The sequence below is a fragment of the Mus musculus genome, chromosome 12 (genome assembly GCF_000001635.26).
Source record: "Mus musculus strain C57BL/6J chromosome 12, GRCm38.p6 C57BL/6J".
Classification (NCBI taxonomy): Eukaryota; Metazoa; Chordata; class Mammalia; order Rodentia; family Muridae; genus Mus; species Mus musculus.
The window spans coordinates 81,573,351-81,599,581 of NC_000078.6; the positions used below are offsets into that span (position 1 = coordinate 81,573,351).

Here is a 26,231-nt window from a genome sequence, read left to right on the forward strand (position 1 = left end):
ATTCCACACACTAGCAAACACTGACAAGTGCTCACAACAGACGAACATGATAAGAATCTATAGGACGGTAATGATACAAACAAGTGAGTTTTCCTTTACCTTTCAATTATTCAATAAATATATTACTGTCATATAGAGGAATAGCCAAATAGTACAAGACATGCTTAATTATTCCATTAACATATCTCAGAGACAAGGGAAAGGCATGATGAGTAATATATACAAATAACTTTATTGTTTTAAAGATATATACTGGCATATCTGTGAGTTAGGTGCACTGCCCAAGTCCAGTAGAGGAAAGATTACAAAAGATATTTAAGAAATATTCACATAGAAAACATGGTAGGGAGAACGTCCTTTTGTAAAGAACAAGTGCATTCCGTACAAACTGCGATAGTGTTTCCAGGCTCAAGAGCCTCCCACGGTGCTGAGGTATAGCGACTGACAAGGAGCTGGCCAGCTTCTTCCTCGTCCAACATTCACTGGAGTCTCATTCGTTTCTCAGGGGGACCTTTAGTGCTCACAGTCTGCTGAATGTTCTTTGTGCTCTCCTTCTCCTCAGATTTTACAGTTTCTGGCAAAGGCTCTGCCTCTTTTTTTGCCTGATCCACTAGACAGCAAAAGCAGGAATTTTGTCAAGACAAATGAAGGTAGAAGAAAGACATAATTTTAAACACTGGTTAACATTAAAGGTTTACTCTTTCAAATTCATTTTTAATTGCTTATGTGGTTGAATATTTAGTTGTTTCCCCCAGGTAAACATATTTTAAAATTCTCTTATAAACCTAAAAAAAATAAATCAAAAAATTTTATAATGCTAGGCAAACATGTTTGTACTAAAATGAGACATTATGTGTGAACAAGCCACAAAAACTGGCAACATCACAGACAGCTCAACACCTGTTCACAATGGTGAAACCTACTATCATGTCACTTTGGCCTCCTTGCTCTTCCCAATCTTTCCACCCAGACTCTACCTCCAAATGCTTTGGTCACTTCCACAGAGCCACTATCTGCTTGCATTCAACAAGTCAAAGGTTAGGAATGGCAAACTATACTGAGATGCCTAAGGGACAAACTGGCTGCAGCTCATCTCCCATGCCGCTGCTGTTAGAACATTACACAGCTGCCTGATCTTACTTTAAGTTTAATAAGAGCAGCAAATAAACCATACCTGGGACAGGCTTTTCTCCAGACTTTTGCTAGGATTTGAAAAATAGGAAATGGGGAACAAAAGAGGGAAAAGTCAAGTTAATAAAGTTTCTTCTGGGCTTTACAGTCTTAAACGGCACCTTATGTAACTGCATTATAAACGACAACTACCATTCAAGCACCATAAAAACAAGCTTCCCACTTCCTACTCGTTACCCTTCATTTCAGAAAGATATAAATCAAACATAAAAACACTGCTCACCAGCCGGGCGTGGTGGCGCACGCCTTTAATCCCAGCACTTGGGAGGCAGAGGCAGGTGGATTTCTGAGTTCAAGACCAGCCTGGTCTACAAAGTTGAGTTCCAGGACAGCCTGGTCTATACAGAGAAACCCTGTCTCGAAAAATACCAAAAAAAAAAAAAAACCAACAACAACAACAAAAAAAAAAAAAAAAACCACTGTTCATCTAAAAATCTGTCACCCTCTACACACAGGCAACAATAAAAGAGTAGCCACATAGAATCTAATGAGAAGAAATAACAGTGTCCAAACCTTCTGATACTTACCTGCTTAGAGGATATGGACTATAAGAAAGGACCCCAGATTTGGTTTAATCATAGCACTTGGGAGGCAGAGGCAAGTGGGTCTCTGTGACTTTTGAGGCCAACCTGGTCTACACAGCAATTTCCATGGATAAACCCTTTAAGTATAGCAGGAATGGAAACTGAGAAAAAAATGCCTTTTCCCCTAAAGATTTATTTTTATCTGTATTTTGCCTGTATGTACAGTTGTGTACCATGTACATGCCTGGTGGCCATGGAAACCAGAAAACATCCAATCCCTTGGAATTAGATTACAGATGTCTGTGAGCTGTTAAGTGGGTGCTGGAAACAAAACCCAGACCCTCTATGAAGCAGCAAGTGCTCTTACTTGCTGCACCACCTCTTCAGCCCAGCTGGTCCAGTGGGTTAAGATCATGGACTGCTCTTGTTTGTTTTTGTTTTTTCGAGACAGGGTTTCTCTGTGTAGCCCTGGCTGTCCTGGAACTCGCTCTGTAGACCAGACTGGCCTCGAACTCAGAGATCCACCTGCCTCCGCCTCCCGAGTGCTGGGATTAAAGGCGTGCACCACCACTGCCCGGCCATGTACTGCTCTTGCAGAAGACCTGAATTTGGTTCCGGACACCCACACTGGGCAGCATACAACCACCTAGAACACCGGCTCCGGGATCAGGTGCCCTCTTTTGGCCCGTGAGGAGAACACTGCATTCACATGCACAACGTATACACAGACACACCAAACAAATAATTAAAAAACAATTTAAAAAATGATTGTAAGCGGTATAGTATTAAAAATAAAACTTCAGGGGCCTGGGAGATAGATCAGCAGATAAAGGCACTTGTCACCAAAGCCTGGCTACCTACCTACCTCCACCTACCTTAGTTTGATTACCAGAAACCCAGGAACTATAAGTTCGTGTTCTCTCTCTCTCTCTCTCTCTCTCTCTCTCTCTCTCTCTCTGTCTCTCTCTCTGTCTCTGTCTCTGTCTCTGTCTCTCTCTCTCTCTCTCTCTCACACACACACACACACAGACACACACACACAGACACACACACACACACACACACACACATTTTTTAATGAAACTGCAAAAAAGACTGTTGGGGACATTAGAAGTCAGAAGCAGTGTCAAGTCCCCTACTATGCAGCAGGGCTTTACGGTCCTTGGTTTTTTTTTTTTTTTTTGATAGACTTTCTTATTTTTCTGTCCTAGTACTCATATTAAATCCTCCAAAACACCTTCTTCTCCCTTGAGGCTCATAACCAACTCCTTACTCTCAACAGTGACACTCTGCATGCTAAATCACACTGACACACTGACAGAACAATGGGACACTAATACCACAACCACTATACTTTCCGACCTACCTTGGCAGACTCCTATTGTTGGCATGATGGCCAACAAAACCAGCAGAGGGTCTCAGATCCCCTGGAACTAGAGTTACAGATGGTTCTGAAGCACAGGGTGAGTGCTGGCGATTGAACCCAGGTCCTCTGTAAGAGCAGCCGTGGCTCTTAAGCACCAAGCCACCTCTCTCCCCACTGTCATGTGTTTTCTCAATGTCTTTCTGAACATAGGTGCTCCCCTTAAGCCTCCTTAGCTATCTGCTTTATAGAAGACCACACATTTCTCTGGAATCACCTGCTCCACATTCATACTGTCAATTATGAACTTGCATGCTCTAACTGCAAGAATTGTGAACATTTACACTTAACCAGACCAAATAGGTCTTCTTATTCACTGTGCAGAGAAAGTTAACCATGGTAGGCCTGACACGGCCCTCCTCAGAAAGGCTGCTTACAGTGGCTTGGTGATAAAGAGCTGTGATCCTAGATCCTCAGAAGGCTGAGGAGGGAGGAGCCCATGGTCAGAGCCTACTTGTGCTCCGTGAGCTTCAAGGCAACTTAGCTCAGGCAACTTAGTGAGACCCTGGCAATCAATCAATCAATAAATAAATGAATAGGGCCAGTAAACTGGCTCAGTGCGTACAGTAAAATGCACCTACCACCACACCTGACCCGCTTTTGACCCCAAGGACCCACACGGAGAAATTCAACTTGTTGCCCTATAATCATAAGTTACCCTTTAACATCCGTATGTCCCCTCTCCAGAGAACCACCCTACCATTAAGCCACAATAAGTTAATGCTATCTATCTATCTATCTATCTATCTATCTATCTATCTATCTATCTATCTATCTACCTATCTATTTATTTGGGAAAAAAGGGGGTTGTTGAAGACATAGCTCCTCCAAGGCCATGAGTTTAACCCCCAACATTGAAAAAAAATTAAAAACAAAACAAAAAAAAAAGGCCTATTTTCAAGGTTGGCCCTTGGCTGGAATATACAAACTTGAATTGTAGGGGTTCCCACCATTCTGTACCTGATAACACTGGGTCACTGTCTCTATGCTGCACAAATAATATGGTTTATGTCAAAGATCTGCTTTCCTTCAGAGACTGTGGGCCTTTGTTAAACATGTAAGAGAGGCATCAGTATATGATAAACTAAAAAATGTAGTTCTGAGTTTCTAATAAATTTTCAAGGCAGAAATATTCACATATTGCTGTGTTTTTATGGTTGAGGTAAAAATGCATACTGTATAGCCTGTATAAGAAAGGGAAAAGGAGCCGGGTGTGGTGGCGCACGACTGTAATCCCAGCACTTGGGAGGCAGAGGCAGACGGATTTCTGAGTTCGAGGCCAGCCTGGTCTACAAAGTGAGTTCCAGGACAGCCAGGACTATACAGAGAAACCCTGTCTCAAAAACACCAAAAAAAAAAAAAAAAGAGAGAGAGAAAAAGGGAAAAGGACAAGGAAACCTGTACTGTATACAAACCACCACAGGCTCCTCCAGACTCTATTGTGTTCTCCCCATAGAATCTGACTATACACTCTTTAAAACAAAATGCATAGGAATGTTGTGCCTGTATGTATTTCTGTACACTCTATGCATACTTGGTGCCTACAGAGGCCAAAAGAGGGCACTGGAGTCCCTGAACCTAGAGTTACAGACAGCTATGAGCTGCCATGCGGGTACCAGGAATCCAACCTGGATCCTCTGTGAAAACAGCCAGTGTTCTTAACCACTGAGCTGTCTCTCCAGCCCTTAGCTATATGCTCTTACTATATCTCACAGAAATAAATCTCTACCAAGTAAAACTACATACAATCTTTATAACAAATTTCCAAATATGAAGGTGGTTACAGACACCCACACACAGCTGTATATCATGAACATATCAAGACAAATATATCTAAGTTTGGAGGAGTAAATATTTAATAGAAGAGGAAACATATAGAGTAACATAGAGAGGAATGAAAAATTTGAGATTTTTGTACTGCTAGCTCTGAACTACCACTTGAGCAGACACCTTAAGCACCAGCACACACTGACTAGTCTTTCCCAGTGGACACTGCTGTCGACCAGCAGAATGTGCTGTGAGATATGCAAACAGAACAGGAATGCTTTTAGGCAACCTGAATCAAACAAGGTAAACCTGACTGTTGTCCCATCTTATAGTACCCCAGCAGTTTCCAGATTAAAAACCAAAACCACTCAAAAGAATTTCATCATAAAAGACATTAACAGCAGATAAAACCATATGCATTTAATAATTCATTTTCAAAAGAACCTCCAGGAATATCTATAAAAAGAAACCTTATAATTAATATTTTTTAAATTATCTTACTTTTTTGGTATAAGGTTTTTTCTTTTTATGTGTATGTTTTGTTTGCATGCATGTCTGTGCACCACATGCATGCATGGTACTTGCAGAGGCCAGAAGAAGGTATTGAATGTTTGTGAACTATCACGTGGGTGCTAGGAATCAACCCCAGTTCCTCTGTTAGAGCAAGCAGTGCTCTTAACTGTTAAGCCATATCTCTAGCCCTGACATTTTGGTTTTGTTTTGTTTTAAGATTTACTTTTATTTATGTATATGTGTACATGTTCAAATTCACACATGTGGGTACCCATAGAGGCCAGATGATAGTATCTGAACCCTGGAACTGGAGTTGTAGGCAGTTATGAGATACCTGATTTGAGTGCTGGGAATCAAACTTGGGTAATCTCAAAGAGCAACAATGACTCTTTACCAATTGAGCATCACTCCAGCCTCTGGTGCAAATATTAAGATCGAGTTTGTATGAATTTACATGACAACTCAACCTAAATGAGCTATGTTCGCCCATGCTCAAGAGTCACTTATGTCTAGTGGCTTTATAGTCTAGGATTATTGAACCCATTATGCCGTCAGCAGCCTTATGGTTAAGAATATTATCTAAATACAGCCTCAATGTTCACAGATTCAATAAGGGGCACTGAACAATGCTGAATCCATTTCTTATATTCATTAACTCCACTAAGAACCTCTTTTCTCATTCAGAGGTAAATCTTTAGCTAATAAGAAAAAGCAGTATTTTTAAATCATACCTAAGAGACTTTCCAATTAAAAATGTGTTAGAACAACATCAAATGAAAATTCACAACACATTCTTGTTACCTGAACAAATCTGGGTGGAAATTTCTGTCTAAGGTCTATGAGTAAAGCATCCACACGCTGTCTTTGAAAAATAGAGCTTGGTTCTTCTTTCCTTTTGGCTTTAGGTTTGACTTTCTCTATTAAAATATAAAATTCAAATCAACATCCTGAACATACTCAAACCATTATTTTTAATGATATCTCTATTAAGACAACTCTTCAAATAAAACATAGTAAATACATAAAAGAAGTTCCTAGCTCTCTTTTGCAAACATTTCAAAAGCTGATATAGTTCAATATCACTGTGTAGCACTGATAGACAAACCGTTCTTTTTTTTTTTTTTTTTTTGGTTTTTCGAGACAGAGTTTCTCTGTGTAGCCCTGGCTGTCCTGAACTCACTCTGTAGACCAGGCTGGCCTCAAACTCAGAGATCCACCTGCCTCTGCCTCCCAAGTGCTGGGATTAACGGCGCATGCCACCACCGCCTGGAGACAAACAGTTCTTAAACTAACATTCCTCATAATTACCTAAATCAATCCATATTATTTTTGAGTATTTTAAGTACAATTCAGCGGTCCTTTTCCACAGAATCTACTCAGGACACATAGAAAAGACAGATTTTGCAAACTAGTCACTACACTCAATTATAAAGACAGCAATTAAACCAGGCAAGAGAATCAGGAGTTGAAGGTCATCCTTGGTCATACAGCAAGATCAGATTAACCTGCCTGGACCACACAAAATCTGTTTCAAAAGTTTGCATTTAGCAGGGAATGGTAATGCATGTCTCTGCTTATCCTAGCGCTTGGGAGGATGAAGGCAGGTGAACTGTGGGATCAAGGCCAGCCTGAGCTCCACTGGAGAACTTTTCTAAAGCACATTGATTTATTCATTCTCATTCCCTCTGAGAAAAAAAAGCTAGCCACTGTATCCAGGGGGAAAATTACAAAACAAGATCATGAAGGCAAGATTAAAAGGAATATTGAAAAAAAATCTGAAGTTACATATGTGATTTGCTCTAAATAGATAGCATAAGGTGGGGACAACATCACTCCACTAAGGCCCACTTTCCTTTTTTTTTTTTTTTTTTTTTTAAGATTTGATTTATTTGAGTACACTATAGCTGTCTTCAGACACCAGAAGAGGGCGTCAGATCCCATTACAGAGGGTTATGAGCTACCAAGTGGTTGCTGGAAACTGAACTCAGGACCTCTGGAAGAGCAGTCGGGTGCTCTTAACTGCTGAGCCATCTCCCCAGCCCCCACTTTCCTACATTAAACGTTACTGCCTGTACCCCAATATTAACAATCAAAATAACCATATCTGAAGGGCCACTGAATGGCTCTGAATCCTACATAAAGGCTATCTTTTCCACACTTCAGTATTCTCAAAAAAGAAAATACACTGATATAGACACATTTCCGGAGATAGGTTTTTGGTGATACATGGTAAAAGAACAGCACAGATTACCAGCCATGGAAACTAAAGGACCCAGCATCATAACAGGTGGTAATATCAAAGAATCAGAAAGGGACCTAGGGCCAATGAAAAAGTACAGTGGACAAAGATACTAGCTATGCAAGCCTGAAGATCTGCGTTTACTCTCCAGAACACACATTTAAGGTGGAGAGAACAACCAACTATGGAGTTATCCTCTGACACCCACAAATGTGCTGTGGTACAAACAACACACACACACACCTTGGGTGAGGGGTCAGGGGAGAGGATAGACAACCAGTAAGTAACCCCATCAACTAGGGATAGAACTTGGGAGTAAAGTTCTTACCTAGTAAAGTCCTGGGTTTAAACCTTATCACAACACACAACAGGAGGGGGTGAAAATAGGAAGTGGGGAGGGAGAAGGACATGGCCTGGCCATCTGAAGAAAGGCCACCAAGAATAGTATCTCATCTCCCTGACTTTGAAGACTAGCGGGATGAAGAGTTCCAAAAATCCAAGATAACTCAAGAAATAAAAAATAACCTTTGCTCATCCATCATCACTGTCCCTCCTCTTTGCATTTTAAACCATTTAAAACCTTCAATCGTCTTTACAACGCTTGTGAACATAAGAGCCCACGGACAAAATAACTGTTGTGATGTTACTATTCCTGCACCTATGACATGAACACAAGGGCCGCAATGCCATCACCTTCTGAAAAATTAAAACCTATCTAGGTAACGTTACAAGCCCTCGAGCTTCATCCCCAGAGAACCAAACTGTTTTGGGAGGGCCTGGGCACTCCACTTACCTTGTTCTTCGTGATCTTTAAAGTGCCACCAATATCCTTTGGAAGGATGGTATCGACAGTATGACATAGCTTCATCAAAAGCTGACTGAATTCCATGCACTGCAGTAAGCTTGTAAAACAAAAAAACCCCAACACATTCTAAATCTCTCAAGAGGTCAACTAATGTGTCCTAAGTAAATACAAATATTACCTATTCAAAGACAGTAATTTCCTATTTTCAGAATTACCATTTGACAGTTGTAGTCACCCTTCAGTATCTGCAAGGGATTAGTTCCATATTCACATGCCTTATATAAAATAATGAGCATTTCAGTGTAACCTATAAATTTTATATATTGTTAAATCATTTCTAAATTACTTATAAGGCATAGCATAACATAATATAAATACTATATAGACAGCTATTACAATGTATTGTTTAGGGAACAATAAAATGGACAACAAAATAGTACAGGTGTAACAGGTGTAGTTCTTGTTCCAGGTGTTTTATGCATGTTACTAATGTAGACTGTAGTTATTCAGGCAGACTCAATATATTAGCACTAAGTTGATCCACAGAAACAGAACTCAAAACCCTCCAACAGTCAGCATTTTATACCAGCTGGCACAAAGTGAAAGACCTTCTACTTGCTTCAGAGCACGGTATCTCAGTTAGATGTCTGCTTTAATGTTCAAAGAATGTGAAAAAAGCTAAGTGTGCAATCTCAGTACTTAGAAGATGGAAGCAGGAGAACCAGGGGTTCAAGGCCAGTGTTCAACAGTACAGGGCTACTACGTCAAGGACGGAAGGGAGGGAGGGAAGGCAGGCAGGCAGGTGAGGGAAGACACATACCACTCTGGAGTTTATAACTGATCCCAAGTCTGGCGCCTGATAGATGACTCCAGCGATGATATAGTAATCAGCCAGTGGAATAACTAAAGCAGCAAGGAAAAATGCTTATGAACACACCTTGAAAACAAACTGCTAAAAAGATGATTTTTCAAGAATTGGACAGCTAAACTTAAACACTTCCCTAAATAGAACTTTAAGGGAAGGTCTGGCAATTTCTCTCTTTATAAGTAAGCAACACAGGAAAACAGCCACACTGTTCATTTCTTGTTACCTAGAGTTGAGTACTTCTATATCATTCCATCTATATAGCCAGAGGAGTTCATCAACTCCTAACCACAGGCACATCTCAATCAAGTTAGGTACAGGTATAGGTACACATAGCACACACCAGTGTTCTGTGTATGCTGTGCATTGCTGTCAGCCAACTCGAGTGACGATATCTGGTGATATCGTCTGATGATATGTTGGGAGCCGCGCCCACATTCGCCGTTACAAGATGGCGCTGACAGCTGTGTTCTAAGTGGTAAACAAATAATCTGCGCATGTGCCAAGGGTATCTTATGACTACTTGTGCTCTGCCTTCCCCGTGACGTCAACTCGGCCGATGGGCTGCAGCCAATCAGGGAGTGACACGTCCGAGGCGAAGGAGAATGCTCCTTAAGAGGGACGGGGTTTCGTTTTCTCGCTCTCTTGCTTTTCTCTCTCTCTTGCTTCTTGCTCTCTTGCTTCTTGCTCTCTTGCTTCCTGCACCCTGGCTCCTGAAGATGTAAGAAATAAAGCTTTGCCGCAGAAGATTCTGGTCTGTGGTGTTCTTCCTGGCCGGTCGTGAGAACGCGTCTAATAACAATTGGTGCCGAATTCCGGGACGAGAAAAAACTCGGGACTGGCGCAAGGAAGATCCCTCATTCCAGAACCAGAACTGCGGGTCGCGGTAATAAAGGTTCCCGTAAAGCAGACTGTTAAGAAGGATTCAACTGTATGAATTCAGAACTTTTCAGCTGGGGAACGGCGGTAACCCGTAAGTATAGCTTTACGAGGTAAGCCTGGCCTTGAACTTTCTAAGGAAATTCAAGACAGTCTATCAGAAGTAAAGTGGAAAATGTTTGGCCTTGAATTTTTTCTAGTGTTAGAAGCCCTTTTGTTCCTTTTCACATGTTATCAAGTGGTTAAGATAGGGCGGATTCTAGATGAAATTCAGGACAAGCTATCAGAAGTAAAGCGGGGAGAGAGAGTAGGAGCAAAGAGGAAATATGGTACACAAAATAAGTATACAGGCCTTTCCAAGGGTCTTGAACCCGAGGAAAAGTTAAGGTTAGGTAGGAATACCTGGAGAGAGATTAGAAGAAAAAGAGGAAAAAGGGAAAAGAAAAAAGATCAATCAGCGGAGGCTTCTAAGAGAAGGAGCCTATACTCATCACTAGATGAGCTCAAGGAGCCAGTTTTTAGTAGTTCTGAATCAAATGAAAAGGCTATTAGGGCCTGGAAGGCGCTCTCCCGAGCAGGTGAAGCCACTGGACAATAATGACAGAGGCAGGCTCTTGCAGCCTACAAGGTCTTATTGTCTACCCTGGAGTTGTAGATCAGAATTGTAAAGGGGAACTTCAGGTTCTCTGTTCTTGTCCTCAAGTTGTCTTTTCTATATCACAAAGGGACAGAATAGCTCAACTAATAATAATTTTGCCAAGCCTACATGGCTGTTTTTTCTTCTTCTGGTATTCCTTGAGCTGCCAGAGGGATTGGTTCTACTGAAAGTGATTCTGATTACTTAATAATGCCTTTAGATTGTTGTCAAATTTTATCTACTCACGTAGGGGTAAACCCTCGTGGCGTCAGGCCATTACAGGTCTGACAGATGGATGTCACGCATATTTCCTCCTTTGAGAGAAATCAATATTTACATGTTTAGATAAGAAGAGATCACCTCCATACCTTAAATGATTTTCAAAAGCTGTTGGGAGATATTAATTGGCTTAGACCTTTTTTAAAGATTCCTTCCGCTGAGTTAAGGCCTTTGTTTGGTATTTTAGAAGGAGATCCTCATATCTCCTCCCCTAGGACTCTTACTCTAGCTGCTAACCAGGCCTTACAAAAAGTGGAAAAGGCCTTACAGAATGCACAATTACAACGTATTGAGGATTCGCAGCCTTTCAGTTTGTGTGTCTTTAAGACAGCACAATTGCCAACTGCAGTTTTGTGGCAGAATGGGCCATTGTTGTGGATCCATCCAAACGTATCCCCAGCTAAAATAATAGATTGGTATCCTGATGCAATTGCACAGCTTGCCCTTAAAGGTCTAAAAGCAGCAATCACCCACTTTGGGCAAAGTCCATATCTTTTAATTGTACCTTATACCGCTGCACAGGTTCAAACCTTGGCAGCCGCATCTAATGATTGGGCAGTTTTAGTTACCTCCTTTTCAGGAAAAATAGATAACCATTATCCAAAACATCCAATCTTACAGTTTGCCCAAAATCAATCTGTTGTGTTTCCACAAATAACAGTAAGAAACCCACTTAAAAATGGGATTGTGGTATATACTGATGGATCAAAAACTGGCATAGGTGCCTATGTGGCTAATGGTAAAGTGGTATCCAAACAATATAATGAAAATTCACCGCAAGTGGTAGAATGTTTAGTGGTCTTAGAAGTTTTAAAAACCTTTTTAGAACCCCTTAATATTGTGTCAGATTCCTGTTATGTGGTAAATGCAGTAAATCTTTTAGAAGTGGCTGGAGTGATTAAGCCTTCCAGTAGAGTTGCCAATATTTTTCAGCAGATACAATTAGTTTTGTTATCTAGAAGATCTCCTGTTTATATTACTCATGTTAGAGCCCATTCAGGCCTACCTGGCCCCATGGCTCTGGGAAATGATTTGGCAGATAAGGCCACTAAAGTGGTGGCTGCTGCCCTATCATCCCCGGTAGAGGCTGCAAGAAATTTTCATAACAATTTTCATGTGACGGCTGAAACATTACGCAGTCGTTTCTCCTTGACAAGAAAAGAAGCCCGTGACATTGTTACTCAATGTCAAAGCTGCTGTGAGTTCTTGCCAGTTCCTCATGTGGGAATTAACCCACGCGGTATTCGACCTCTACAGGTCTGGCAAATGGATGTTACACATGTTTCTTCCTTTGGAAAACTTCAATATCTCCATGTGTCCATTGACACATGTTCTGGCATCATGTTTGCTTCTCCGTTAACCGGAGAAAAAGCCTCACATGTGATTCAACATTGTCTTGAGGCATGGAGTGCTTGGGGGAAACCCAGACTCCTTAAGACTGATAATGGACCAGCTTATACGTCTCAAAAATTCCAACAGTTCTGCCGTCAGATGGACGTAACCCACCTGACTGGACTTCCATACAACCCTCAAGGACAGGGTATTGTTGAGCGTGCGCATCGCACCCTCAAAGCCTATCTTATAAAACAGAAGAGGGGAACTTTTGAGGAGACTGTACCCCGAGCACCAAGAGTGTCGGTGTCTTTGGCACTCTTTACACTCAATTTTTTAAATATTGATGCTCATGGCCATACTGCGGCTGAACGTCATTGTTCAGAGCCAGATAGGCCCAATGAGATGGTTAAATGGAAAAATGTCCTTGATAATAAATGGTATGGCCCGGATCCTATCTTGATAAGATCCAGGGGAGCTGTCTGTGTTTTCCCACAGGATGAAGACAACCCATTTTGGGTACCAGAAAGACTCACCCGAAAAATCCAGACTGACCAAGGGAATACTAATGTCCCTCGTCTTGGTGATGTCCAGGGCGTCAATAATAAAGAGAGAGCAGCGTTGGGGGATAATGTCGACATTTCCACTCCCAATGACGGTGATGTATAATGCTCAAGTATTCTCCTGCTTTTTTACCACTAACTAGGAACTGGGTTTGGCCTTAATTCAGACAGCCTTGGCTCTGTCTGGACAGGTCCAGACGACTGACACCATTAACACTTTGTCAGCCTCAGTGACTACAGTCATAGATGAACAGGCCTCAGCTAATGTCAAGATACAGAGAGGTCTCATGCTGGTTAATCAACTCATAGATCTTGTCCAGATACAACTAGATGTATTATGACAAATAACTCAGCAGGGTTGTGAACAAAAGTTTCCGGAATTGTGTGTTATTTCCATTCAGTATGTTAAATTTACTAGGACAGCTAATTTGTCAAAAAGTCTTTTTCAGTATATGTTACAGAATTGGATGGCTGAATTTGAACAGATCCTTCGGGAATTGAGACTTCAGGTCAACTCCACGCGCTTGGACCTGTCCCTGACCAAAGGATTACCCAATTGGATCTCCTCAGCATTTTCTTTCTTTAAAAAATGGGTGGGATTAATATTATTTGGAGATACACTTTGCTGTGGATTAGTGTTGCTTCTTTGATTGGTCTGTAAGCTTAAGGCCTAAACTAGGAGAGACAAGGTGGTTATTGCCCAGGCGCTTGCAGGACTAGAACATGGAGCTCCCCCTGATATATGGTTATCTATGCTTAGGCAATAGGTCGCTGGCCACTCAGCTCTTATATCCCATGAGGCTAGTCTCATTGCACGGGATAGAGTGAGTGTGCTTCAGCAGCCCGAGAGAGTTGCAAGGCTAAGCACTGCAATGGAAAGGCTCTGCGGCATATATGAGCCTATTCTAGGGAGACATGTCATCTTTCATGAAGGTTCAGTGTCCTAGTTCCCTTCCCCCAGGCAAAACGACACGGGAGCAGGTCAGGGTTGCTCTGGGTAAAAGCCTGTGAGCCTAAGAGCTAATCCTGTACATGGCTCCTTTACCTACACACTGGGGATTTGACCTCTATCTCCACTCTCATTAATATGGGTGGCCTATTTGCTCTTATTAAAAGGATAGGGGGAGAATGATATACTTGCCTCTGAGTCCCAGGACTGAGTCCAATGTCACCTAATGCCATTTCTATATCCTGAATATTCCCAAGTGACCTTGCTTATTATCTAAGGTTCCCTTTTCTCTGTAGAGACTCTAAACCTTTCATTCTGAAACAAGATTTGGATTCTGAACTGCAACCTCTTTGGCAAGTGAGACTAAAGGATGTCCCCAAGTATCTTGATGTGGAGCATCTACTTGGGAGATGTCTCTTGGCAATACTACCCAGCTTTCTACTTTGGATCATCTCTTCAGTGAGACTGCAAATTCCTGGCTTGATCTCAAGGTGTTTTTCAAGTTCCAGTGTTCACTAAACTACATGCCGTAGCTCTCTCATTCAAACCAGACCTGGGTTCATTTACTCCTCACTGTTGTTTCCTAAGTGAGTATCATTTGGTAATAAACCCAGGTATGATTTTTGATTGAATGTGCCATTTGAAGATACTCACTTTATTCTCTATGAATTTAATAAAACTATATAGGTCATGTATTTTATTTTATTTTTTTAATTTTTTGGGGGGGGAGGGGGTTCGAGACAGGGTTTCTCTGTATAGCCCTGGCTGTCCTGGAGCTCACTTTGTAGACCAGGCTGGCCTCGAACTCAGAAATCCGCCTGCCTCTGCCTCCCGAGTGCTGGGATTAAAGGTGTGCGCCACCACACCCGGCGGTCATGTATTTTATAAAGTTATCATCTCAGAGACTGAGGGGAAATGAAAGGTTCTCAAGAGACTCAAGGTCCAGGGACTCAACAACTGTGCTCGAGTGCTACAAGAGTTTGGGATATACTTCTTAAGTGTAGCTATACCTGCCTGCCCAGCCAAAATGTAGAATTTGAATATGGTGGATGCCTGGTTTGCTACTAGGAGTCTGTGATTCTAGTAGGCAGAAAATGCTATGCCTATGTGACCAGTTCTTTAAAACAAACAAACAAACAAACAAACAAAACAAAAACCAAAAAAAAACAAAAACCAAAAACAAAAACCAAAGAAACAAAAAAAAAAAACAAAAACCCTCAGGCTCAGAGTTTCAAATGACTTTCTGGAAATAAATAAATAAATAAATAAATAAATAAATAAATATGTGTGTGTGTGTGTGTGTGTGTGTGTGTGTATGTACACTCACATATAGTTTTATCTATGCTGAACAGAAGGAATACTTGGTATGGGTCCTCAGAAGATGTAGATTCCTACAATGTCTTTTTGCTTGACTGTCTAGCTGTGTAACCTTCTGGGCAGCCATAATGAATTCTGATCATGAGTACAATGGATGCTGATGCTAACAAGTATTAGATATGTATGTAGTTTGGAGAACCTACCGAAACAGAATTCAATGCAAATGAAGACAAAAGAAACCAAAATACATAACACACAAGTCAGTTGCAGAATGGTATACCAAAGTAAATCCCTTATTTAAAAACACAGGTCAGAAAGCAAATAAATTATGGTGTTTTGTACTTTTTACCTTGAGCAGGGGACTGCCGCTGTTGCTTTCGAATGATGAAAAGAATGGGCTCTTGAGCATGTAAAAGGATGTATTCGATTCCAACCATCTGACTGAAAGGGGCACACAGAGATCGTGAATGAGTCCAAACTTTCTATAGGACACTTAAGTTACCAGATAAAGTATAACAGCATTGTAAAAGCGGGGCTAAAAGTGCTGATGATCAGTGGTTAAGGTTGGCTATTGAATAAAACTACCTATTTTCCTATACAGGTGGTATATAGATTAAAATGTGGCTTTAAAACAATATAAAACCTCATAAATTTAAATTTAGTTTCAGTAAGATTATATTTAAAACTACAGTAAGTTACCTTTAACAGCTACATTTACCTCATAGTAAAAGTTATTTAAAATATAGAAACTTTTTTTTCAGAATATGAAAATTTATTACTGTTTCCATTGCCAAATTTTATGATCTTGGTCTTTCCTTCTCGCCTTTGCATAGAGCCAAAAGAGACACCTTGGCTACTTTAACGGCCTTAAAGCGGACTCCAGGAATAACACCTCCAGCGTGACCTTTTCAACCCAACTCAGCACCAGAGCCTCATCATTCTCCTCCACGCCGCCAGGCGGCCATCACGCGGCCACCACGGGGCCATCACGGCTGTCATCTTGCTGTTCTTAACAAGCTGCACCCTGACACACTTCCTGATGGCAGAATTTGGCTGTTTGGCCTCAACCCCTACTTTTTCCAGCACAATTCCCTTTGCATGAGAGGCACCCCAAACAGATTGGCCTTCAGGGCAGTGCCCAAGTGGGCTTTCTTGTACTGCTTATCATGCCACTTCTGGTCCCATCAGTGACTATGGAGCTTCCAGGTAGTACGGAGACCACAGCACTTGTTCATCTTGTCGGCGCCGTGGGCCCAAGAGAAACAGAAGAACTAAACTTTATAAAACTTACCTCATCCCCAATATTTACATGAGTTATTTCAGAAACTTGTGCAAATGGAACAAAACTCTTATTTAGCATCCTATGTGTGAAGAATCCTGTTTCATGTTTGGATAAAATTTTTTCATTTGTCAAAGAAGGTCTTGCAATAAACCAGACTACATTAAATAATATCAGATTTGAAAAGAGAATAATAATAGTTATCTGACTGAATGGCCCCAATGATAAACTTACTCACTGAGCAGTAGCTCCGGTCCTACCTTACACAGACATTTCAAAGACGTTTAAGTTACAAATGGATGTCAAATTTGTACAAACCCAAACAGAGTGTGTTTTATTATTTTAGATTATATATGTTTACATACATGTATTATATTTTATACATACACACACAAATGTGGGTGTATGTGTGTGTAAGGTCAAAGGACAATCTTTTATGTATATGAGTGCACTGTAGCTGTACAGATGGTTGTGAGCCATCATGTGGCTGCTGGGAACTGAATTCAGGACCTCTGCTCGCTCCGGCTCTGCTCGCTCTGGCCCAAAGATTTATCATTACATGTAAGTACACTGTAGCTATCTTCAGACACACTAGAAGGCATCAGATCTCACTATAGATCCACTATGTATGTGGTTGCTGGGATTTGAACTCAGGACCTTCAGAAGACCAGTCAGTGCTCTTAACTGCTGAGCATCTCTCCAGCCCTTGTTTATTTTTGAGACTGCAATTTAATGAAAAATATTTCTCCCTTCCCCTTCCTCCAAGTCTCCCACCTATACCTCCCCACTCTCCTTCAAATTCACAGCCCCTTTTTCATCAAGTTATTACTACATATATGTACTCATAGTATACATATTATATACTTACATATATATGTATATTATATACTTATATATAATACATATTATAAACTTATGTGTATTATATATAAATGAAAATATAGATATTATATGTAATTCCTAACTATAACCTGTTAAGTCCATATGATGTGCCTTGTATGCATGTTTTCAGGGCTGGCTGCTTGGCACTAGACAACCGATTGGTGTGCTCTTGGCTGGGAGGCCCTCTCTCCCACTCCCAGCTTTACTCAGTGGCCTGTAACTCTTTGTTAGGGTTGAGGCCACATGTATCCCCACCAAGCGCCTGAGAGCACAACTTTCAAGAGCTGATTCTCTCCTCCACCATCGGATTACCAAGCACCTGCACAGGTACTTTTACCCACCAAGTTATCTCCCCAGCTAAAACTTTGCTTTCCTTCCAAAGGTTCTACTGTGTCTGTTACCAACCACCACGCACAGGCCAAAATAACTATTTGCTGCAAAATCTCTAGAACAACTTACTTCAAGTGCTCTAATGTCAGCCTCTGCATTTTGACCACCTCATTATTACACGTCCTGTCATAGAAAGGATTGCTTCTTTCTGAAAAGTAATCCAGGACACTGCCACTGTTCAAGATGGGGATCCAAGAGCTGTCAACCCAGGAGATCCCCAGCAGGTTATCTATGGGGGGAAAAAAACAGTTAGAAAAGAGAAATAACCTACTTTAACAAATACCTATTATGTGCTATGAATTAAAGAATGATTTATTCTGCCCTATGTACTGTGACAGTCTAATAGAAGTCAGATATGAAAAAGAAACATAGGAAGTAGTAAAGTTAGGGATAAATGAATTACAAAAGCACAAAAGGGGAAGCAGAACACTTTAAAGGGGAAATGGAAATTATTTTTCATGGGGCAAGAGGTGGATTTTGCACTGTGTTAAAGAAGAAAGGCTCACCACAAAGAAAAGAAGTATAAACTACTTCCAGGGAGATACCCAGAGGGGCTCCAGGGAGATGCTCAGAGGAGAAGTGGCAGGGGAGAGGGGAAGGCTTGGGGGAAGGGGTAGTGGGGTGGGGGGCAGTGAGTTGGATATAAAATGAATAAGTAAAAAAAATAAATTAAATAAATAAATAAAAACTATTTCCTAGTATAGAAAACTCATTTACAAAGGTATTAAAAGAACTCGGTGGTAGTGGTGCATATCTTTAGTCCCAGCACTGGGAAACAGAGGTAGACAGATCTCTGAGTTCTAGGCTAGCCTGGTCTACAAAGCAAGTTCAAGGACAGTTAGGGCAACAAAGAGAAACCCTGTCTCAAAAAAACCCAAAAAATTAAAATCCTAGAAATCCTGACTTCTTAAGTGTTGAAAACTGATTCAAAACAATTAAAACGAGCCGGGCATACACCTTTAATCCCAGCACTTGGGAGGCAAAAGCAGGTGGATTTCTGAGTTCGAGGCCAGCCTGGTCTACAAAGTGAGTTCCAGGACAACTAGGGCTACACAGAGAAACCCTGTCTCGAAAAACCAAAAAAAAAAAAAAAAAAAAAAAAAAAAAAAAAAAAGAAAAGAAAAGAAAACAATTAAAACAGCCACAACCACCAGTTTAAAGATCCTTCCACTGATCAACAGGGAATATTAGGGAGCCTTTTATTACAGATGAGAGGATAGTGTTGTAAAAGTTAAGGGGAAGATGGTAAAATCCACTATTACAGCCATACTGTTTCAGATTCAGAGTAGAATTAAACCTCAAATTCTAAAAAGATATGGTAGATCCAGGAACAGTGATGAAGACCTATAAGTCATAGCACTCTGGGATGCTGAGATAGGTGGATCAAAAGATTGAGGCCAACTTGGACTACATGTGATCCTGTCTTAAAAGATACGGTAAATTGGTTTCCTATAATGAGTTTAATTGAGCATTGGCTATGATGATGTTTCATATCAGTGCCTACTAAACACCATTATAGTTAAGTAATCAACACCCTAACATATAATACTGGATGAAAAACTTCAGCTCTTCTATACAGCTACTTTTACCATTTCTGAAGAAGTCAGATCTAGGTCAAAGTGACAAGCAATCCCGTGAAATATTAATCAAATGAGAAAAAGTTGTTACATGTTAAAACAATTTTAAAAAAAAAATCATGCTTTGTGTGTTTTAAAATAGAGGGAATGATGGGCGTTTAGGCACACGCCTTTAATCCCAGCAGAGGCAGGCAGATTTCTGAGTTCAAGGCCAGGCTGGTCTACAAAGTGAGTTCCAGGACAGCCAGGGCTACACAGAGAAACCCTGTCTTGAAAAACCAAATAAAATAAAATAAAATAAAAGGAACAAATGAAGTATATTAACAAAAATAATACCAACCATTTATATATATGTGTGTGTGTGTGTATGTGTGTGTGTATACACACAAATATATATGGGTAAAGTCACAATATATAAAACCAGGAAATAATGTTTTTGGAAAAAGGCATCTTTGCTAATGAAGAGCAACACAGGGAAAACCACGACTATGATTTAAATTTCCTAATCCTACTAACAATTCCATTTACCATAAAATGTACATTTCTTTTAGCTGCTTTAGGAAACGATAACTTTTTCCTTAAAAAAGTTTTATCTTTCTGCCATTACCAGGCATAACCATTTCATGTCCATATCTATTAACTAACCATTGGTAGGTAGGTAAGATCTATAATTATACATACAATATTATGCACATTAAATGCTTGGCACACTGTAACCCAATAACTGTTACAGTAGTAATGGTGGCATTTTCTCTGTTCTCATGGCAAATTTATATACTTTTATTACTAATTCTTTTTTTAAATTAATTTATTTTATAATTGCAAGTACACTGTGGCTATCTTCAGACAGACCAGAAAAGGGCATCAGATCCCATTACAGATGGTTGTGAGCCACCATGTGGTTGGTGGAATTTGAACTCAGGATCTCTGAAGAGCAATCAGTACTCTTAACCCGCTAAGCCATCTCTCTAGCCCCCTTATTACTAATTCTTATTCCATAACCAGAATCACAGATAATCTGCTCCCACTAAATTGTGAGTTTTTATTCATCAGGAATGAGCATAATAATCACTAAATGCTTCCAATCCATGCCTGAAGGTCAAGGCAAGTATGACTTACTTTATTATTCACAGATCTCAATCAATTTAAACAGCCTCATGTATCCATGGACATTCATCTACAAAAACTGAAATGAAAAGTCAAGTCTGAAAATAAAAGGTAAGTTGTGATCACTTCATAAACAGAATATACCAAAAACCAAGCAGATTTAACCTTCTCACTAATGCAGTCATCACTCTTCCAAGCTACCTCTAATTTCTGTCCATCCCAGAAAAGCCCTGGTTTCGTTTTGTTTTCCTTTTTTTGTTTCTAATTCTATCCCTGACTTTTACACTACTGTCAGCAGCTAAAATGATCTAGTAAAGAAATGCGTAAATGAAAAAAAAAAAAGACAAAGTCAGAATATGCCGTCCCTGTTGACTGTTCTCTCACATTTATCTTTCCAGATCTTCTCTTCTACATCTCCTCCCTATGCCAGCTTCTCTGCCATTCCTCTAAACACCAGACACATTACAATTACGCTAACAAATCTAAGTAATAAGCAATCCACTATGTACATGTATGAAATTGCCAAGAGGAAGAATGAAATATACACAAGCAAAAACAAACTGCTAAACAAAATGCTACCCGACCAAGAAGCTAGTAAGAGGTTGAGTCTCCATTCATTTATTTATTCTTACTCAATGAAAATATACCTCTACTGCTCAGCTTGCCGAAGGCAACCACTGAATGAATGATAAGTGAAAGGTATTATAGGCTAAAATTTAAAATTATTAATAAGAAGACGGGGATTTCTGTCCGGGGACCCATAAGGTGGGATCAGCCCTTATCTTATTCCACTTCTCTCTTCCGAAAAGCTATCCCTTCGCCCCGACATAACGCCCAGCATTGTGAGAGAAACCCCTAAATTGTTTCTAGTTTTTCCGCATCTACCCTTTTAAAGAGACTCGTCAGAAAACGGGAAAGCGCGACCCCTTTTCGTTAGATTAGAGCCTTAGGGTATCCAGGAGCCACTCAGAAGAACTTGAGAGACCTCACAAAAGAGGGTAACGCTGACTTCCGCAAGCTATGAAACCCCAGTAAACCACAATCTGGTAAGGGGAGCATAAAATTAATTACCTCGGATATCCACCGCCGCCATAATTCCAAAAGCGCTATAAGAGCCTCCTTCCGGCGCACAGTAAAGGCGATGACTACCGCGACGGAAGCGGAGGCTGCCGGCCGTACGGTTAGCGGGGAGGTCAAAAGTATTCACGCGGAGCGCGGCGGCAGGAAAAAAAAAAAGTGTTTGGGGGCGGGGATGAGACCTAAAGTGGGTGGAGCCGGGTTGAGCTTTGGTCGTTGGACACGGGCGGGAAAGAAGAAGGCGTGTCACAGGGTGGCGGCGGGGAGGGGAGGGGATTGGGACACGCAGAAGGATGGCGCAGGGAAGGCGGGGCCTGTAGACCTGTGGAGTAAGAAGATAAAGAATGACCCCCTCGCTTAGATGCCAAACTGCAGCTGGCAGAGGTTGTAGTAACAGAGCCAGAACAAAACAAACAAACAAAAAATAAGCAAAGCGTTAGGCCCAAACAGTGGGGAAAGTAATTTCATTTACAAGTAAAGAGGTTAAACAGAGCGCTGCCTCGTGCTCACTACTAACATTCTAAAATTCTCTAAACCAAGGCTTTCACTTGTAATCCCATCTCTCAGGAGGCAGAGCCAAGTGCATAACAAATTTGGGGCCAGCCTGGACTACACACAGAGACAGTATTTTTAAAAACCTCATGAGTATAAAAACAAACTGTTAGACTTAGGAGCTCCGTTTTTCACCTTATCTCAAGCAGAGAAAATCAAGAGACTTTGTTATTCCTGTTATTGAACCAACTAAAAACCTAAACCAGTTAAAAACCTGTAGCATTTTATGACTAAATTTCAAGAGATAGGAAGGGAATTCAGGGGTGAATTATTAACAAGATTAAAAAGAGAAAAGGAACTGGGCGTGGTGGCGCATGCCTTTAATCCCAGCCTGGTCTACAAAGTGAGTTCCAGGACAGCCAGGGCTATACAGAGAAACCCTGTCTCAAAATAAATAAATAAATAAATAAATAAATAAATAAATAAATAAATAAATAAATAAATCAATAAATAAATAAATCAATAAATAAAATTTTTAAATGAGAGAAAAGGAACGAAAAAACAACAACAAAAAAGAGAGAGAGAGAGAGAGAAGAGGAATTCCTTGAGTAGTGTCTAAACACTTGAAGGCAGGGAACAATTCTGTGATGTGAGGAAGCCATAGAAACCCACAACAGAACGTTCTGTCTCTAGTGTGGTTTTCTAAAAGCAAAATGATGGAGATGCTTACAAACAAGATACAGAAACTGAGAGGAGAACCCCAAAACCTGAAGGAAGGAACCTAAATTCACAAAACTAAGGACTACCTAGGCTCCCCCAGCATGTAACCAGAATCCACAAACAAGGCAGGAGAACCATTAATTTAACTGGGACTTTTCGACTCACAGATCAAAGAATTCCACATTTTAAATTCTCAGCATAATAAATACATCACACACACACACACACACACACACACACACACACACACACACACGTTGGTTTTCAAGACAAGATTTTTTAGCTGTCCTGGAACTTGGTTTGCTGACTAGGCTACCAAGCTGGCCTTGAACTCACAGAGATCTACTTGCCTCCGCCTCTCAAGTGCTGGTATTAAAGGTGTGGGCCACCACATCCAGAGAAAACATATTTCTTGTTCACTTCAATTTGTGAACTAGGATTTTATACCGGAAATGACAAAGAAGTGTGTCCAAACTGCTCTGCTTTTCTGTTTGGTTTGTTTCTTTGTTTTTATTCGGATAGTTTCAGCAGGAAAAGGCAAGCTTTTGGGTTTTGTTTCACTGATCTTGTTTCCTTATGTCTTTAGAAGATTAGGAAAGGCTGTGGCAACACACAGAACGTATGATAAGCCAGACTGGAGAAGTTCACTGTATTTTGCAGCCTGGCGAGGGCCCTGCCAGAGGGCTTTCTGTTTGGTTTGTTTCTTTGTTTCTTTTGTTTTTATGTGGACAGTTTCAACAGGAAACAGCAAGTTTTATAGGATATAGCTAAATAGCTTTATGTGATGCAGCCCACAGGTTAGAACATTCACGATTGGTGTGCCTGGGTGTGGCACCGCCCTGAGGACCACAGGTCCTGAGGACTTCATGCTGTTAGGAGCTCTGCTCCGCTCGCTGCCCTCACTGCCCCCTTAATCTAGGAACTGTGAAAACTCTAAGGGCAACTCCACCCCTCACTGGACAGTATCTCTGTCCCTCACAATAATAGTGCTTGTTCTTTATCAAGCATTACTGCTGGAGCAGATTAATGATATAGTTACCACTCTAGAAAGAACTTAAAGATATAGATTGTCAGCAGTGACCACCACCCTTAGAAAATATTTGGAAAAATAAAATTGTTAGTGAAGCTAGGTTGAGATGTTTTTGCTACTGGCTCTGATGTAGAACATCTTAGGTAACAATTTGAAGTTCAGAAAGGCACACTCTTATAAGGTAACCTAGGAACATTTTATGGCCAAGGAACAAGAACAATGGCAGCCCTGGCTGACGTGAGTCTCACTGAGGCTGGCTGGTGGTGGCTGATTTCTTATACTCATTTTTACCCTCAATGTCCTGATATGATTTAATAGGATTACTGATGAGAATATGTGCATTCTGCGTAAAAGTATAATAAGAATTGCTGATGAGTATATTAATTCTGAGGATTTAAAGTAGATATCACTGATTTTTATGTAAAAGTTTAGATTTGTGATTCTTTTAAGATTCTTATAAGATTACTTTTTATAAATAATGAACTAATTAATCCCCCCTTTTTTTGAACCTCAAATTGCTGTTTGCCAGTAAGAGAAACTGGCTGAGAAAACTACTTTGCTTGCTCACACTTAATCTATGTAATCTATAATAAGTTGCTTAGTTACAAATGTTTGTGAGTTCTTGGGAATAATTTGCTTTTTTTTAAGATTTATTTATTTATTTTATATATATGCGCACACTGTAGCTGTCTTCAGGCACACCAGAAGAGGGCATCAGATCCCATTATACATGGTTGTGAGCCACCATGTAGTTGCTGGAAATTGAACTCAGGCCCTCTGGAAAAGCACTCAGTACTCTTAGCTGCTGAGCCATCTCTCCAGCTCCGTAATTTGTTTACCTGTACTATGTAATGTTATTTTTTTTCTTTTTCTTTTTCTATTTTTGTTTTTTTGAGACAGGGTTTCTCTGTCACTTTGTAAACCAGGCTGGCCTCGAACTCAGAAATCCACCTGCCTCTGCCTCCCGAGTGCTGGGATTAAAGGCGTGCGCCACCATGCCCGGCTGTAATGTTATTTCTTATGAAGGTATTGGGGAAGTCATTCACTAGAAGAAAACTAGAATGTAATCACATTGTAATTTTATAATGCTTGAAAGATTTTGCTGGGACATATAAGCCATGGGAGAAAGAATAAAGTTGTTGGAACATTGTTCCTTCTACCTACCAACTATGTGTATATATGAATGCTTTGTATATGTGTATATGTATATAGGTATATATATGTATATATGTGTGTAAATTTTGTGTGGGAATGTGTTGGAGCTCTGTTCCATCCATCAAAGCTTGTGTGGATGTATGTTGGAGCTTGCTCTACTCACCAAGCCCCCCCCCCCCGTGTGTGTGTGTGTGTGTGTGTGTGTGTGTGTGTGTGTGCGTGTGCGCATGCGTGTAAGTGTTTGATTTTCCCCCTTTCTCTTCTCTAACTGCTGGCTGCCACAGGCAGCAGCCCTGGTCCATGTCTGGGCAGACCCCTGTCAGTGGCTATACCACTGACACCCATTGGGTTTACCATATGGTGACAGAGCCTGTCTTTGACAACAGGCAACAGGCAACAGGATAAATGTGATTGAACTTTGGTTTAGAAAGATGCTTGCTTTAAGTGTTTGAAGTGGTCATAAGACTCAAGTCAGGGAATCTAAGTAGGAAGTCATTGGAAACTAAATGGTGTCTACACTAATACAAATGATTGAACTGAAATATTTAGAGGACAGTGTTAAAAAGCAATAGTGACTAATACCCTGGTGAAGAAGACAGAGGCATTCTCTCAGGGTACTGATTTATAAAACCAGCTGCGACTAATCAACTTAGGAGTAACAACAGTGAGTAGATGAAAATGAAGATCTGTTTATTTTGTATAGGTTTGTAAGGCATCCGATAGACCAGGGGTTCTTTAGCTTTTTAAGGCTGAGATTTAGAGCCAGCTAGCTCTTCTGAGGTAAGGGGGCGCTGGCCTGTTAATTATTTAGTAACTGACAGGCTCTCCTCTGCAGAAGGTGCTCAGCAACATTTGTTGATTGAGCTAATGCTTGTAAAAGTGAACAGATGGTATGATGGCCTTTGGGACAATAATAAACTCCTAGAGTTCAACAGTAAATGAAATGAGAGGTTGTGATATGGAAATGGATCTTAAGAAAACACCTAAGATCTCTCCTGACTAGAGAACAATGCAGACCATACAACCCAAGGACAACTTATGCTAAGGTTCTGAGTAAAAAAAAAAAAAAAGAAATACATGACCATTATTCATATGATATCTTTCTAAGAACATCTTCTAGCAAGTGTGATGTCTGTGTGAGATGTTTTCTCCTCTTTTTTTTAAAAGATTTATTTGTTTACATTATATATGTGAGTACATTGTAGCTGTCTTCAGACACACCAGAAGAGGGTACTGGAT

General features: G+C 40.5%; 1 protein-coding gene and 1 pseudogene across 3 annotated transcripts; both read right to left on the reverse strand.

Annotated features, from left to right (window-relative positions):
• Positions 1-206: 206 nt before the first annotated feature.
• On the reverse strand, positions 207-21,658 carry Med6 (mediator complex subunit 6). 3 transcript variants are annotated; one of them, NM_001347386.1, is made up of 9 exons: positions 21,590-21,658; positions 20,531-20,597; positions 17,904-18,063; positions 15,633-15,724; positions 9,283-9,365; positions 8,451-8,559; positions 6,220-6,335; positions 1,175-1,202; positions 207-610 (listed from the first exon to the last, which is right to left on the reverse strand). In NM_001347386.1, the coding sequence occupies exons 3-9, from the start codon at positions 17,930-17,932 to the stop codon at positions 480-482; spliced, it is 588 nt and encodes a 195-aa protein (NP_001334315.1). In that variant the 5' UTR covers positions 17,933-18,063; positions 20,531-20,597; positions 21,590-21,658; the 3' UTR covers positions 207-479. The 3 variants fall into 3 exon arrangements, with proteins under 3 accessions (NP_001334315.1, NP_001334313.1, NP_001334314.1); NM_001347384.1 differs by lacking the exon at positions 20,531-20,597; NM_001347385.1 differs by lacking the exons at positions 6,220-6,335; positions 20,531-20,597.
• On the reverse strand, positions 16,036-16,550 carry Gm16570 (predicted gene 16570; annotated as a pseudogene).
• Positions 21,659-26,231: the final 4,573 nt, after the last annotated feature.